Raw genomic sequence first — 15,804 nt, forward strand, 5'->3', positions numbered from 1 at the left:
AATAGCTGGCATAGAGGTCTTTCCTCCACTCACTGTGTGTTGAACTTTGTATAACTAGTGTTGAACTCTTTAGTCCTCAGCCCCACAGGCTGGACCCGAAAGACATTGAATTTTCTTGAATAATGAATTTGTCTATGAACTTTATGTCAGTTTGTTACCAGGGAATGAGCCTTGAATACTTCAAAGAGCAAGTGCAGCCCAATGTTTTTTACCACTTCTAAGCATAACACCTAACAATGGAGTTAGTTGAATGAGAAGTGGCTGCCTGTCATGTTTCAAGTGATGAGAGCGAAACAGACAGACAGGGAATACACAGTGTGTGCACATATGACAGTATGTCATTGGCACTGAGGCCAAACAGAATGGAGCCTGGCGATCCGATACAAAGAGAAGCCCAGAACCAAGACCGCATGTGTGAGGGAGTTTCTCTAGGGAGTAGTTAATGTTTCTGAAACTCAGCAAGCCCTCACGTGCCATGGGGCTGTGGGCTCGGGAGGGAGAAGGGGGGAGATAAGGGAAGAGAGAGAGAGAGGGAGGGAGAGATGGACATGCGCCATGCGGTGAGAAACTCCGCTGACTCATTGATTCATGATTTGTACAGTAGATATGACGAGTAGACACATTATCTTTTTGCACACTTCCACCAAATGCTTGCACGCTCTTGAGAATAAAACTCATATTTCATATTCACGCAAAAATATGACAACTCTATAATTGCTGGTGTCATGAGTGCTGGGAAATAAACATACATTGTAGAAACCCTGCTACGCAAACCTGGGTAAGGTTTTAAGAAATGTACATACTAGTACTAATATAAACACGTCTTTTTTTTAAATGTATTATTGGACAGAATTAAGCTAAAATGTTAAATGTCTACATACAAGCAGCCATCGTCTACCAAATCTTTGCCTCAATAGAATGGACAGTTATTATATAAATCAGGAACCATGATATCAAAGAAAACCAGATTACCAATCGGATCTGAACAATGAATGTGTTAAAATACTCACTCCTACTAATAAAGCAGTTTAACATGTATCACTCATTTTAATTCAACCTAATGTGACTCACTTTTGTACAACTATTTGCAATGTTCATTTAGTTTCATTCATAATTTCCTATATGATTTGACAGATTAATGTCTAAACCGATGGCATTTGTTTCCCCTCTTCAAAGGCAGTAGCTGCTGTGTTTAGTTTCCCTCTATACTTGTGTGACTTCCATTGCATGGTTAAAGCATACACCGTTTCTTCTTGACCTGAAGAGCATAACATAATTATCATGTGCAACTATGAGTCTGTTATTGCAATGCACCTAAAGTAAAACCGCAGGTCTTATTTATGACGATGGTATGGTGGAAAAAAGGTAGAATCTTGCCACTGCAGTCAACTATGGTCTGACATGCTTTCCCCGAGAGCAGGGGATTTTATGTACCGTATTTCATACTATATCACCTATCATTATGCTGAGTGGAGCAACTTCACTAATCCACAGTTTAGTCTCGGCCTGAGTTAAAGTGTTGCTAGCCGCTAGCACTAACACCTAGCAGAGGGAGAAGGGTATCTTTAGCATGCAGCAGTCGGCAGTTGCTGTTGATGCCTGCTCTGTTTCTCCCTCTGAGCCAGTGAGCTGGTGGCGACTGCTGCTGCTGCTTTTGGGATAAGGACAACTAATTAGCCAGAGTTCCTCTCTCTCCTCCTGAAGCAGCACAACTTCAAAGTCACTCTACGGTCCCCGAGCCCAGAGAGAGAAAGGGAGAGTGGGAGAGGAGGGGCGGAGTGCAGGAGGAAGGGAGATATAAGGGAGAGGAGGGTTAGAAAAGATGGTGAACATGAAGTTAGAACACTTTGGCTGGATATCTTGTGAGGTAGATGCTACTGCATTGCTACACTGTTTTTGATGGGGTGTTTTAGCGTGGTGAGGTTGCTTGTGGTTTGCCATCACATTTCAGTGGAGAAAAATGTGTGTGTGTGTGTGTGTGAGGGAGAGAAATAGAGTTTGGAGATGGACAGGCTAGCACTATAATTGCCCCCTGAAGCAAATAATTGAAGCGCTAAGGACATTGCATCTAAGAGCTGAGAACAACCAGCCAGCACCACAGCCAGGGTAGACAGCTGCATCACCTAGGCTGGCTTGAAAGGACAAGGATAAGGAGCTTTTCTCTCATTAACAAACAAGATCAATACTGTTTGAATGTGACTTTCCATCTATATATAAGGAACAATTGCATTTTCTATAGAATTGAATGGGACCATATCATATGTGTATCTGTAGTCTAAATAACCAAAGTAACATTCGGTGTGACTGAAAGAAGCGACGATTTTCGATGCACAGCGTCTAAGATCATAATTTAGGACTAAAAAGACAGAGAAAAGCAAGGCATAAAGGTTGGGTACACCAACCTAGAGGGATTGTGGTAGGCGGGCGAGGAGCAGAATGCCACGGCCGCAGATGAATCATACAAGGTCTAATCTTGTTATCCCGACACCTCGCTGACAGCACAGTAGCTTTCTTTCTCCGCCATCTCTACTCTTCCCCTCCTAATGATTATAGATTGGCCATTCTCTCCCATCTCTGTTGTGCCGCTTGTGGGTTGGTTATAGAAGTGCCTCCAACACGCACATGCTTAACTTTACGTTGTGTGAATACGTATCGGTGTGTCTTTGTGTGCATGTGTCGGTGCCGCGGCAGACACCCCTTAAATAAATGGGTTTCATATGTTGTGCCCCTGCGCGTTGATCCATCATGGTGCTGAGCCAGAAGCCAGGGCTTAGCACACAGTTAGATCTTAAGAGGCTGAGACTTTAGAACTACCAGCTCTGTTTCTCTGTTTCTCTGTTTGCTGCTTCTTTTACTAATTTCTGCCTGTTGAAGTATGTTGGCCTTCACTTGTAGGCTGCATTTTATTTTACAAAATAGTTTAATAAGCAAAGTATAATTCATTCATTTGGATTCAATACATGGTTGTAGATTTTCTTGTAAAATAAGGAGTATAATTACAGAAAGTTTAGTCACTCTTCCTTTTGTCACAGTCTTTTTCTCTCGGTCCCTTTTCCCTTCATAGCATTCTGTAGGAACCGAAATAATAAAAATGGATTCCCCCCGAACCTGTGAGGCCGTTCAAAGCCCTGTGGCCGTTATCAGTCAATATGAAGGTCACTCACCATTCTACATCCTAATTTGGTTCCCAATCACCCCTCCCAAGTTCCCAGTCTTTAATCGAGTGTCGATGAGGCTCTGCTGAAACGGAAGAGGACAATGGGTTTTACCTGCAGGGCACAAGACGCTTGGGGATCGTGGAGAAGTTTCATATCATGTTTCTTGTTAAATACCATTGACTGAAGACACCAAATATTGAGTTTTACACCGTTCAGCCTGGTAGTTTGGGGCCCAACGCGTCCTGTAGAGAGAAGAGTAAAACCGTTAGTGCTGCTGCTCACTGTGGTGAAAAACCTCATCAAACACACGCCGGGCTGTTTGACTGATTTTACCTCTCGTATGTCTTATCGAGATAAAACAGAGATGGAGTACAGACAAAATAATGAAACGGAGGATAGCAGAACACAAGATGTAACGGGATCCCCCATTGAGCTCGACAGGAGACAGACGGATGTCTAAACCGATGGCATTTTTTTTTTTCTCTTCTTCAAAGGCAGAAGCTGCTGTGTTGTCGGATAGATGAGAAAGCTTTGTTTGCTTTTTTTATTTGGTGTTTCCTTGGCGTTGCTGTTTTTTTTCTTCTTTTTCTTTTCCTTAGCGAGCAAAGGGCACTTTTTATCCAGTTCTTTTAGCCTTAAGAGAAGTGATGCTTTCATGGGAGATCAGCAAAGTTCCCCTTCCAAGTTTAGTTTCTTTTTATTGTCTGTTTATTTCTTTGTTTTGCACTGGGATTTCTTACCTCTTCATAATTCCTGTGGAGTCACTGAAGTGTATTTTCTTTCTTTCTTTTTTTATTCTCTGCAACTGGGTATTGATGATCATCTTTTCACCACCTTGTTTGATAATGAGTAGAGAGTGATAATTGATTAGGTACATCCTTTTCCCTTGAGAGCAAAACAGCACTCCATTTTTACTTTCAAATCTGTCTTTGCCATCTGTTTTTATATCATGTCGCTTCCACTTAAAGACGCATACTTAATTTTCATTTTCATTTTATGCTTGTGATTTTATAGTACTTTATTTTTGGCCTGCGTTCTTTATTAATGTGAGAAATTAACCTGCAGCATGTTGACCTTATCTTCTTTAATTGTGTGTGTGTGTGTGTGTGTGTGTGTGTGTGTGTGTGTGTGTGTGTGTGTGTGTGTGTGTGTGTGTGTGTGTGTGTGTGTGTGTGTGTGTGTGAGATGTCGTATGTGGCACTGTCCTAGAGATTTGTAATAGTAAAATTGATGGACAATGAAGTGTGTCACAGTTTATGTCATCTCACTGGCAACAGCAATGCTGTGATGTGTCTCTTCATATACATCCCGTCACTTGTGTGAGTGTGATTGTACTTGTGTGTGCAAGTCACGCATAGCATAAATGACACCATGAATGACAGCTCTGTGACCATTATCCAGTTGCTCAGAGTCAACAAAGACATATACACACACACACACACACCACTTATGCTTCTGTCTGTCCTCTCGATGCAGGCTTTGGTCTGTAATAGTCTTGCATCAGACAGGAAGGGTTGTGGGGTGAATCACAGCTTGTGATTCACTGCCAACAATGTTACTTACCGGCCCAGTAATACACACAAAGACTATGATTACATTGGAGATAGTTTAATGCGTATAAGCGAGGCACATACCTGATGATAATGATGCCCCAAAAGTATAATTTATCAACTGCATGCATTTCATGCACTGATCTCAAAGTGGAATTTACAGATACCAAGGTAAACAGGTACCAAATGTACCTCACAACATGTTTATATTGTAAAGGAGTTAAAGGATATAATAGTGGCATTGCACACATGTTGTATCTCACATTAATAAGTTACTTTGTATTGAGAACTTGTTGTCTAATGCTAGAAATGAATAAAGGTATAACATGCAGCATTTTCCTGAAAGATAATATTATACAAAATTATACAAAAATAATGATCACTTCTGAAAGTGTGTGCAGGCATCTGTAGAGACTCTGCCCTCGGCCTGTATTTTCTCTTCTTAGTTTGCTGTTTGCTGTTTGCGGTTCCTCAAATACCGCCGCTGTCACGCCCGTCAGCGTCTGATACCAGGGCACCTTTTAGCGTTCGTGGTACAAAGCGGCGGTAGTTGACGGCCAACGGGTTGTTACATCGCTGTGTGTTTACTTGTGCTGAGTGTGTCCCGACTCTCTCTCCTTCGCTGTGTCAGTTTGACCGAGCGCGGGAACATGTGCACGGGGCAGAGGAGGGACAGGGTGAAGCGTGCGATTCATTCATCCAATATCCGGCCACCAAGCCCCCTCCTGAAGGTTTAATGGCGCTCTGGAACATAACCGACGTGATACAATCAGAAATGAGTATTTCATAACTCTGATTCACTGCTTTTCTTTTAAGCTAATACTTCTCCCACTCTTCATTCCCACTCCAGCTGCCTGACCGGCTGCAAACAGCAACCGATGCTACACCGAATACCTTTTAAGTGTCACTTCACTACCACGTGCGGGGTTAATACTAATACCTTACTTATATTGTGTCTGGAACAAAGGCAGTTCTACCTTGTAAATTGTTTGCATGATCTCACAGAAGTAGAGTTACTCCCCTGTATTTAACACGTGTATTAAGAAATGTACACACTACACTTTTTTTATTTATCCCCATGGGGAAATTCTTCTGTGCATTTGTCCCATCCTTAGTTATTAAGGAGCAGTGGGCTGCAGTGAAGCCCCCGGGGAGCAACTCAAGGTTCAGTGTCTTGCTCAAGGACACTTTGACATGCAACTGGAGCGGGGATAGAACCAGGAACCTTGTGGTCATGGGACGACCACTCTCCCCCATGAGCTACAGCCGACCCAAAACCTCTTGATGCTGTTAACTAGCGTCCTCATGCCTCGAGCATTACGCGCAGGCCACACTAATGTGTGAACTAGGCATACAACTTGTAGATGTTGTAAATAAATTAGCTCCGACGTGGCAGAGTTAATGAGTTTGAGATGGATCCTGATGCATATTTGGGCTTTTGGGGTCAATGTGTTGAACATCTAAAGCAAGACACTTTTAACTTCTTCAGCTCCTTCATCTACATCCCTGTGGGAGTTGTTTGCTAATGACTGTGTTGTGCAACACACTTTCAAGAACACTCTCTCTCTCTCTCTCTCTCTCTCACTCTCTCTTCATATCTCTTCCTCCCTCTCTCTGTCTCTCTCTCTCTCTCTCTTCCTCTCTATCTCTCTTTCTCACTATTTCTCTCTCTGTCTCTTCCTATCTCACTCTCTCTCTCCCTCACCCTCTTCTCACTCACTCACATGCTGTAGATGCCCACAAACACAAGCGTGTAAATCCATTCAAGCACTGTTTACTTTTGCACATATAGTTTGCCGTTATTGGGGTAAATTAGTATTCATCCACAGAACCATCAGAGCACAAGAGTGAGCCTTTTATGTGTCAAAGTGTAACACATAATTAACAAGTGCGGAAGCTAACAGAAGTCCCAAATTAAATTATTAGAGGTATTTTTTAACTTATTTACAAAGTTTCGAGATAATTTGGGTTGTCTCAGTTTACCAGTTGTACCTCCTGACCTGTTGCCTGTCCAGTATTGACTCCTCTGCCCGGCTAACTATTGACCAGGCTCATGTGTCAATGAATAGGCCATGAATTCATACGTGGAGATAATTAGTGGAGTGGGAGAATCACTGTTGGCTAATTAGTACCTTCTGCCTGAAGTATTGCAGCAAATAGTTTTCAGTGTGTGTGTATTACTCACTTTCTTTGTTTAATTTGTTTTCACATAACTTTACATTCACTAAAACCGGTAACAATGTTGTGGTTCACTTAGATTAGCTTGTGTTGTCTTTTATAGTCAGGCAATCAATCAGTCATCATCAATCAACTGGTTTAGTTTTATTCTCCACTTAAATTGCCAATCATCTCAATGTTTTCATCAATGAATGCCTCACATGTACATCACATTTTTCTTTCTATCTTCCTTTTATTTTCAAAGGAATGCTCTGAGTTAGGCTGAATCATTTAACCAGCCAAATGTACATTGGCAGCAAAAAAGGAAACCATACGTTCTGCCAGATAAGGCAGCAGATGTCATTTCATATTTATTTCTGTTTTCACCTGGCATATAGGAGACAATTCCATCTAAACTCACATGCAAATATAGACGACTGTAGATTATTAGATTTACACTTTTATAACTGCTATAGATGACCTGCAGATCAAATCATTATATTCAGTTCTGCACACTCTCTCCAGTCTGTGAAAACCAGTTCATTAATTCACATTTCACATCTCCACACAATCCAAGGTGACCTTACCAAACCTCTCACATAAAATATCCCTCGCTTAGGGAGTGAGTGACGCAATGGACGAGTTGACATTAAGACACTTCAATCGGCCAACACATAAACATGGCGGCCAAAGGGATCCACTGCCTGTCCGTCACTGATAAATCACTCATTCTGTACATGGCTTAGGCACAAAGACATGCACGGCCACGTACCGCTATACACAAAGACACACACCTTTTACCCTCTCCCAGCCTGTCCCACTCCGTCCCACCTTGCTGTATGTTTGAAGAGGTTCATGATTATACCCTTTGACCCGCGGGTGTGGAGGATCTCTGTCATTAGACTCTATTATGACCAAGGTTATCCAGGGACATGTCTGTTAGTGTGAAATGATGTGGCCTGCCACTGGTCTAAGTGGCAGCCTGATGGGTCTGTCAGCAGCACAGGCACACGTCATTGACATGATTAGAAAGATAGAATGAGAGAAAAAGAGAATAAATGAAGGATTGAAGAGGAGGAGGAGTGTCAGAATTGGTCTTGGATGGGAAGGGGGTAATGAGGAAGATTTTAAAGGGCGGGAGATGGATAAAGGATAAGGACTAGCGAGCGAGCAGAGACTATGTCCACATCGATTTACATGTCTCATTGCATTGATCAAACTCCCCCGTGTAGGGAATTTACCTCCTCTTCACAAAGGATGACTGATGCAGTGATTATCAGAAAAAACTGCTGCAGAGTGTGTTTCGTTGTGTTTGTGAGGTCCACAGGGTGGAGGGGAAAGTGATAAACAGAGAAGGATGAAAGTAAGAGAAATATTTTTGGCTGGAATAGAATTACACAAATATGATTTGATTTAGTTTTTTGTTTTGCTCTCAGTGGGACTAAGCAGTGGGAGATAACACAACTACCTAATATGCACGCTCCCTCACACAATACTGTTAAATCCATTGTCCTGAGCCTTCTCTGTCAATTTTTATACCAATTTTGGATAAGCAGGCTCTCTTAGGAACACATGGTAATATCATCTTGAAGGTAGGAGCCATGCCCTGCAAACCAAGTAGAGGAGGAGCTCCTGCACACACTTCTTGGGACCAGGGGTTTGACTGTGTGTGTGTGTGTGTGTGTGTGTGTGTGTGTTTGCCCTTGAAACTGATGTCCATCCTTCCCAGTTACAAAGACTGACATACAGCACTCTACAAACACTAAACTCCTCGGCATTTACATGCATGTGTAAGCATGTGCATAAAGACACACACATGCGCGCATACACACCAGCTTGGCTACCCTCTGTTCCTGGCAGAAAACACAGATTCTGCCCTACTAGCTCGCTGACCGACATATGGGTGGATGGATGGAGGTGGCTCGTGGCTTGCCGTGATCAGTGGCGTGTGTGTACAGTGTGTTTGCATCATGCGTTAATGTGTCCACATGTCACAAGTATGAATGGACGACGAGCTGACTGGTTTTGTCAGTGAGCCAGTAGCCAAGCTGTGCCGTCTCCTCCCCTTCTGCTCACTGACAGTTGGACCCTCATCTCCTTTTCTCTAGCCATTGCCCAGTCCACCTTATTTCTCCTTCACCCATATGTTATCTGATATGGTTTATCTACGCCCACTCCCTGCGATATTGACTTCTTTTTTTTTCTTCTTTTATTTGCTAAATGTCAAATCAAACCAATCAGATACAATTTACAATGGAAAGTAAACTGCAGAAAAGAAGCCCCAAAAGGGTGTATTTACAATGTCTTCAATTAAGATTATAAATAATATAAATGAATAAGAATGTTTAGGACTTTGAAATATTTCAGTTTAGACTACTATATTTTATTGAAAATGTACCTCTGCTAGTACAATGTTGAGGAAGATGAAGATTATATGAATGTCTGGTGTAACATATTACACTAGTTTGTAAAATGTCCTATTCTCAATTATTTCACTTGTTTGAGATTCTAACAAAAAGGAGGAATATTTTATGTAGGGTTGTTGTATGAAAAGTCAGTAGGTCCTTAAGGGTCATAACGAGTCATAACACCATCAGTCAGAATGTACACTTTAAAAAAATGCTGTTATTAACTGTATGTGAAGCATTTAAAACTGCTAGAAAAATGGTATAAATATATTAATTGTTTTCACCTGCTATAGATATTTTGTCTGTAATGTTCTTTCATTGACTTGATTGTCACATGCTTTTAGCTGCTCACATTGCCGCCTCATTGCTTTACCTGTTATCATGTCTCTCTCCGTGGGCTGTTTGGTGTACGCCGCTGCTGATAAGGTTATTCTTTCCCCATGTTGTGTTAATTAGCAACAAAAGAGGCTGCAAGACTCAGGGGGGTACGAGCTGGCACTGCCACTGTGCTCTCTTTCTGTCTGTCTCTTCGAAATGTATCTTTTCCATTGCAGAGAATTACATGGCTTATGCTTCATCCCTCTCACGTTCACTCATCTTTCCTCCGACTCTTTTGTTTTTCTATCCACTCAGGCGCTCTTGCATGCACGGTAGCTCCCATGTTAGCATAGCCACCCACTTTTTTTTATCTGACACACATGGCTGCCCTGTTGACTTTGATCCTCAGATCTCAGTATCAAGGGACCATTCACCCGCTCGCCTCGGGGAGGTGACAGAAGTGTCTGTGTTTTCCTTCTGTTTGCGTGAGACAGAAAGGGAGCGAGATGCAATAAGTGGAGAGTGAAAGATGACAGAGCCTGTGATCCAATATTTTCCCCTCTGAGATTTTGAGATGGTTTCTCTGTTCGGCTGCTCTGTGACATGTGTGACATGAATCTAATCTCTTTGCATCTTTGTTGTCGCCTGCCTCCAAGCCACAGCGATGACACTATTGATGTCGCCAGTCATATATTTGCTCGTCCATTCAGCCATTCAGATCCAGGGCTGTAATTTAAAGAATCAATAGCGAGCTGATGGAACTGCTAAACTGTCTACAATCCTTTGAATTTGAAGTGACACAATATGCTTTGCCTCATTTGTCTGTGGAGTCCTTCTCTCAAGCATAGTTTCCCTTTTCTATTGTACCTGCAAATTACACCATAGTTACAGAAAAATCAGACGTACTTTCAAACATACAAATTAAATTCCAGGTTTATGAGAGTGCTACTCTAGCTTTTTATATGGAAGAAAATAATACAGTTTCCTTGAGCATGGTAGTAAGACATTGTGTGTTTTGTGTGTGTGGTTATCACCTTAAAAGGAATTACCACTGTTTCAACATATTGATCCATTTAGTGTGGCAGGATATGACACTGATAGGGAACCCTGTGTGTCAAAGCATTGCCAATCAGCCCACCCACTAATAGGCTCCTGTTCTGAGATATCCTGCTAATGATGTCGACTCCACAACCACTGTACTTTACAAAACAAATTATCTCCCTGTCAAATAGCTAATTTGGGTTAGTGTCAGTCCTCGCAATTTCGTTCGCCTCTGGTTTTTGATGAGGTGAGGTTTTTTCTACCATTTTCTTCCTCTCATAACCCTGTTTGGTTTTGGAAAGAGATAATTGGCAATATATTGCACTAGTGAACACACGAAGAACACAAGAAAGATGAGAAGAGCAGGTGTGTGTTCATCTGACCAACCGTCCATCTGTCCATGTGCTGCTAATAAAGGCTTAATGAAGTGCCATGGCGATATGGGGGGAGCCGTCCACACTCACAGATGTTAAACTTAATGAGAGAGTGTGGAGTCGTGTACAGAAGCCAGGAAAGCAGATGACCACCTGGCATTTGCACTGGCATGAAGTTATGGAGGTGTCGAATGTGTGAGTTTGAGGCTTTGAATAGCGGTGAGCAAACAGTTAGTCACTGTGCACGTATAAAGGCATTGTTGTTGGGCTTTTCCCATCTGCAAACGGAAGCAAATGGAAATGCATTGTCAGATCTCTTCTTTTGACAGGTAATCATAGGCAATTTAAGGAAACTGTAGAGCAAAGGTTGCTCCACAGACTTACATGAGTGTGTTAATCATCGGCTAATCTTGCAATAAGCAGGCAGTTGTACAGTTAAGTCTTCACATTAAGCCTCATTTCTCTTATTTCAATTAACCAAAAGGAGGCGCTTAGAGGAAGCTTAAGAAGCCAGCTGCTGGCTCTGTAGCATTTCGACAGCTCATCTCTCCCTGAGTCCTGGGCAGCATTAGTCTCTCTGCAGGGAGCCCTGCTGCCAGCTAGCTAGCTATCCACCATGGGCTCATTCCTAACAACACACCTTAGCCTCAGGTGAGAAAGTGGCCCGCTGTACTCCCACTGATAGCGCTCATTAGTCTCTGGATTAGCCCTGATCAGCCCCAGCCGTTACTCCCACTGATACTCCATGCTAATGCTAATTACGCATTTACCACTTTACCCCTTCTAGACAAGCAGTGTGCCTGGCTGTGCCTCGCTAAAAGTCCCGTGACTTTCTTCTGTGGCTGCGGCTTCAACACCAGTTTGCGCCACAATGCATTTTCCTTTGCAGTGACTGAATGTAAGCTCATTCAGCAGTTTTTTATCTCACACTTAATAAAGAGTGGAGATGGGGATGCTGCTACTTGGGCAGGAAATGTGTGTCAAGATCGGGTACAAGTCCTGAGCTGACAGTAGGCTAATCACTAATACAAGCTGTTCTGAAATGAAAAACAATGTGAGAGCATAATTAAGGGGGAGAACCTGATTTCACGCCTGGTCAAGCATACAACTTTGTGGGAGTTTCACAAAAGCAGAGTTAGCTGGCAAATCAGAGCTTTGACTTCATTCCACAAAAGTGTTCATAAAGTTGAGCTATGATGAGTGTGACATTAAGACAGCGTGAAAGCTGTCACAGGCAAGTGACAAACGGAAATTGACTTTGATGATATTGAGTTGAGGCACAGGAGCCTTTAACTCGCACTGTCCTTTCATCTCCATCATTGTCAGTCAAAGCCAGACACAGAGGGTGGTGCAGAGGATGGACGGGAAAGGTGGAGGAGGAGGATGAGCAGATAACCGCAAGCAGAGCAGGAGAGCAGCACAGGGGGCTGAAGATTAGCGGTGGCTTCTGTCGAAGTGGGATCCATGCTGATTTCCAGAGTGGTACACGCTGACTACAGCTCTCTGGAGATGCTGACACAAATCCAAACTGATCTGCCTGATTTTGGTGAAATGCAGCTCTCACCGGTACACTGTATATGTCTCTCAGCAGCTCTGTCAGCAACAGAACTTAGAAACCTGTGTGGACTCAGCCGTCTGCTGGAGCTGGACACAGTGTCGTGTTCAAATACTGTGTTCTTCTTCTGGGAGACGTTGATGTACCTGAGTGGACACTTTGACCCCAATTCACCCGCAGGCTGGTACTCTGAGTGGACAGAAATGTTCAAATGTGGGATGTCTGTCTTTGACAGGTTATACTACTTCATGCTTCTTATCAAACCAAGCTGATTTTATGTTCACCCTCAAGCAAACCACTGGACTATGAAATGTAATTGCAAAGCACTCAGCTCAACTTGTTTTGAGAGAGAGAGGAGAGGACACACTTTTTGAAAGATAAGGCACACACAACCTGTTTTCCTTCAGTGTTTGAAGCAAACTACATTTTCCACCTGAGATAGCAGGGCTTGCTGCCCTGGATGCCAACCAGTGTGGTCAAAGTGTATCTCTGTCCTCTCTGTTCACAGGAAGTGTCAGTCAGCTCCTTTCATTGGTTCACTTATTCCTGTCTGCTGGTTGTTTGAAGTATTATTACAGATTGCGGCCTCAGATTTGTCTCTCGAACGGTGACCTTCACAGGTGACCTGAGAAAACAATTGGAAAGAACTCATCACGGGCTATTTTAGGGTCAGTCGGTTTTGTCTCCCGTGTACTTCAGTTTTGGCAGCAGTGAGAGGAAAGATAAGATAAGATAAGATAAGATAAGATAAGATAAGATAATCCTTTATTAGTCCCTCAGTGGGGAAATTACAGGATTACGGCAGCATTTCTCACAGTAATAAGTACAAAACAAATAGTATAATAAACAGTAAACAGAAATAAGATAAAAGAGTAAAAACAAGAAGAATATTATATATACAGACGGAGTAGAAATAGAATAAAGTGTATAACATTTTTAAAAAGTACTTAAACGTATTAGTATTGCACAACTGGGCTAAAGTAAGTGCTGTTCAGTGCGAAGTCCAAAGTGTTTGTGGCCTACTGGGAGCTCAGCTTGTTGTGCAGCCTGACAGCAGCGGGGAGAAAGGACCTGTGGTACCTCTCCCTCAGACACCGGGGATGAATCAGCCGGTGGCTGAAGGAGCTGTGCAGCGCTGCCAGAGTGCCCTGCATGGGGTGGGAGGGGTGGTCCATCAGGGACGATAGCTTGGCCATCATCCTCCTGTCCCCCACCACCTTCACAGTATCCAGAGGACACCCCAGCACGCTGCTGGCCTTCCCCACCAGTTTGTCCAGTCTCCTCCTGTCAGCTGCTGTGATGCCGCTGCACCAGAAGACCACTCCATAAAAAAAGTTGCAGTGTAAGAGGGTGGATTAGGACAATTGGTCCTAGAGTGTTTTTAGGATCTGTGTTGATGTTACACTAATCAAATCTCTTTTTTCTCCCTCTGCCCTCCTCCCTCTTTTCCTACCTATCCCTCTGTCATACAGGTGGAGCGAGAAATAGCTATTCTGAAGCTCATAGAACACCCGCATGTTTTAAAGCTCCATGATGTCTACGAAAATAAAAAATACTTGTAAGTATCACCAGTGAATTGTGGTTTTGAGTCATGCTAAATAATATTAAATCCTAAACCTACTGCACACACTAAATGATTGTTTGTATGAAAACTTTTGGGGCTCACCGATATCATTATCGTCAAGTGCTCTTTTGAATGCCAGAACAGTCTGTACGATGCCACACATTGTTTTTTTGTCGGCTCGCAGATTGGTGTATTATGATTCAAGGGCAAACATCATAGCCTTGGAGCGGCAGATACTCCATTAGTATTGGCATGAAGCGTTTAATTTGGTCATGCACGCTAGGGGGCCACTTATGGGGGGAAGATGTCTCCCTAATGTAAACACCATCACACGCTTATCAGAGGCAACACCATTGCATTAAGAAACATTAGCCATGGAGAGTGGCAGCCGCATTGGGCTGCTGCAGCAGGCGCGCAAGCACACAGGCACACATACAAATCTATTAGTGAACCTTAAAAGTGGTGAGTGACAAGCCCATAAGTAGCTTATAGTAGCCCTCTTGATCTACACAGGACTTTTGGTCAATTGCATTCAATTAGTTCTCATCTTGAGCTCACAGGCCAAATGGAATTGGACATGCAGTACTGTACATGTCATCCTTTGAAATGAATAGCAGAATGTTGTGATTCATGGTATAATTGGATTATTAGAATCACATTTTGTGCCCATTGCTTCATCCCTTTTGACGTCGGGTCACTAGCGTCACAAGAGACACATTGCTTTACATTTGAATCACCAGTGCCTTTAGTACAGTCACCAGTGCCTTTAGTACATCTCAGTACAAATTACATCAGTGAGGTAAGTCTGAAATGAAAACTGCTTAGATTGTTACTCGGATATCTGCACTTGAAAGCCAATAAATGATAGACAAACTGTATGCTTTTGAGCTAGTAGTCCTACAGCTATTAAGATTTATTATGCTGCTGGCACAGATCCCACTGCAAGCTGTTTTAAAATGGTGTGTGTGTGTGTGTGTGTGTGTGTGTGTGTGTGTGTGTGTGTGTGTGTGTGTGTGTGTGTGTGTGTGTGTGTGTGTGTGTGTGTGTGTGTGTGTGTGTGTGTGTGTGTGTGTGTGTGTGTGTGTGTGTGTGTGTGTGTGTGTGCGCGTGTGCGCAAGAGGTGAGGGGGAAGTGGAAGGCGTTTGATACATAGCCCACCAATATTTTATTTATGGATATTTCATTGCTCGAAATGAATGACTGATCACATCATGATGTTGATATAAATTATGCTTTTAAGAATGAAAAATGGTCAGGAATAAAAAAGCTCAATAGAGACCATAACACAGAAAAGTACACTCGCTTTGTAATAGTGCTACTATGAGCTGATTTATTTCAGATTTCTGCTGCAGTTTGGAAACCAGTAATAAAATAATGAATTCTAACATATGCAAGACCAAGTTTTTTAAAAGACCTATTAGTATTTGCCAAGCTAGCATTGGGAAACCTGTGAGACCAAAACTGTCCAACATTCACTCGATTCCGACATCGCTTGTTATTATAGTAGAAACAGTCAATCATTGATACTTGTATGACGATGTAAGAGCAACGTTTATAGCATTTAAGTTTCAGTGATACATCAATAATTTAGTATTGCACTTCATTACATTTTGGTTAAATTGTGTCAAAATCTATGCAGTATAGGCTGAGATATCCTGATCTGAGTTTGGGTCAAGCTC

At 42.6% G+C, this 15,804-nt stretch overlaps 1 protein-coding gene across 4 annotated transcripts in view; it reads left to right on the forward strand.

Annotated features, from left to right (window-relative positions):
* Nucleotides 1-15,804, forward strand: part of brsk2a (BR serine/threonine kinase 2a) — a 145,096-nt gene that overhangs the window by 86,210 nt on the left and 43,082 nt on the right. For all 4 annotated transcript variants that reach the window (XM_034535772.1, XM_034535771.1, XM_034535774.1 and 1 more), the window contains exon 3: nucleotides 14,034-14,119. In XM_034535772.1, coding sequence (XP_034391663.1) covers nucleotides 14,034-14,119 — 86 coding nt within the window. The remainder of the gene's footprint in view (nucleotides 1-14,033; nucleotides 14,120-15,804) is intronic.

The sequence above is a fragment of the Cyclopterus lumpus genome, chromosome 6 (genome assembly GCF_009769545.1).
Source record: "Cyclopterus lumpus isolate fCycLum1 chromosome 6, fCycLum1.pri, whole genome shotgun sequence".
Lineage (NCBI taxonomy): Eukaryota > Metazoa > Chordata > Actinopteri > Perciformes > Cyclopteridae > Cyclopterus > Cyclopterus lumpus.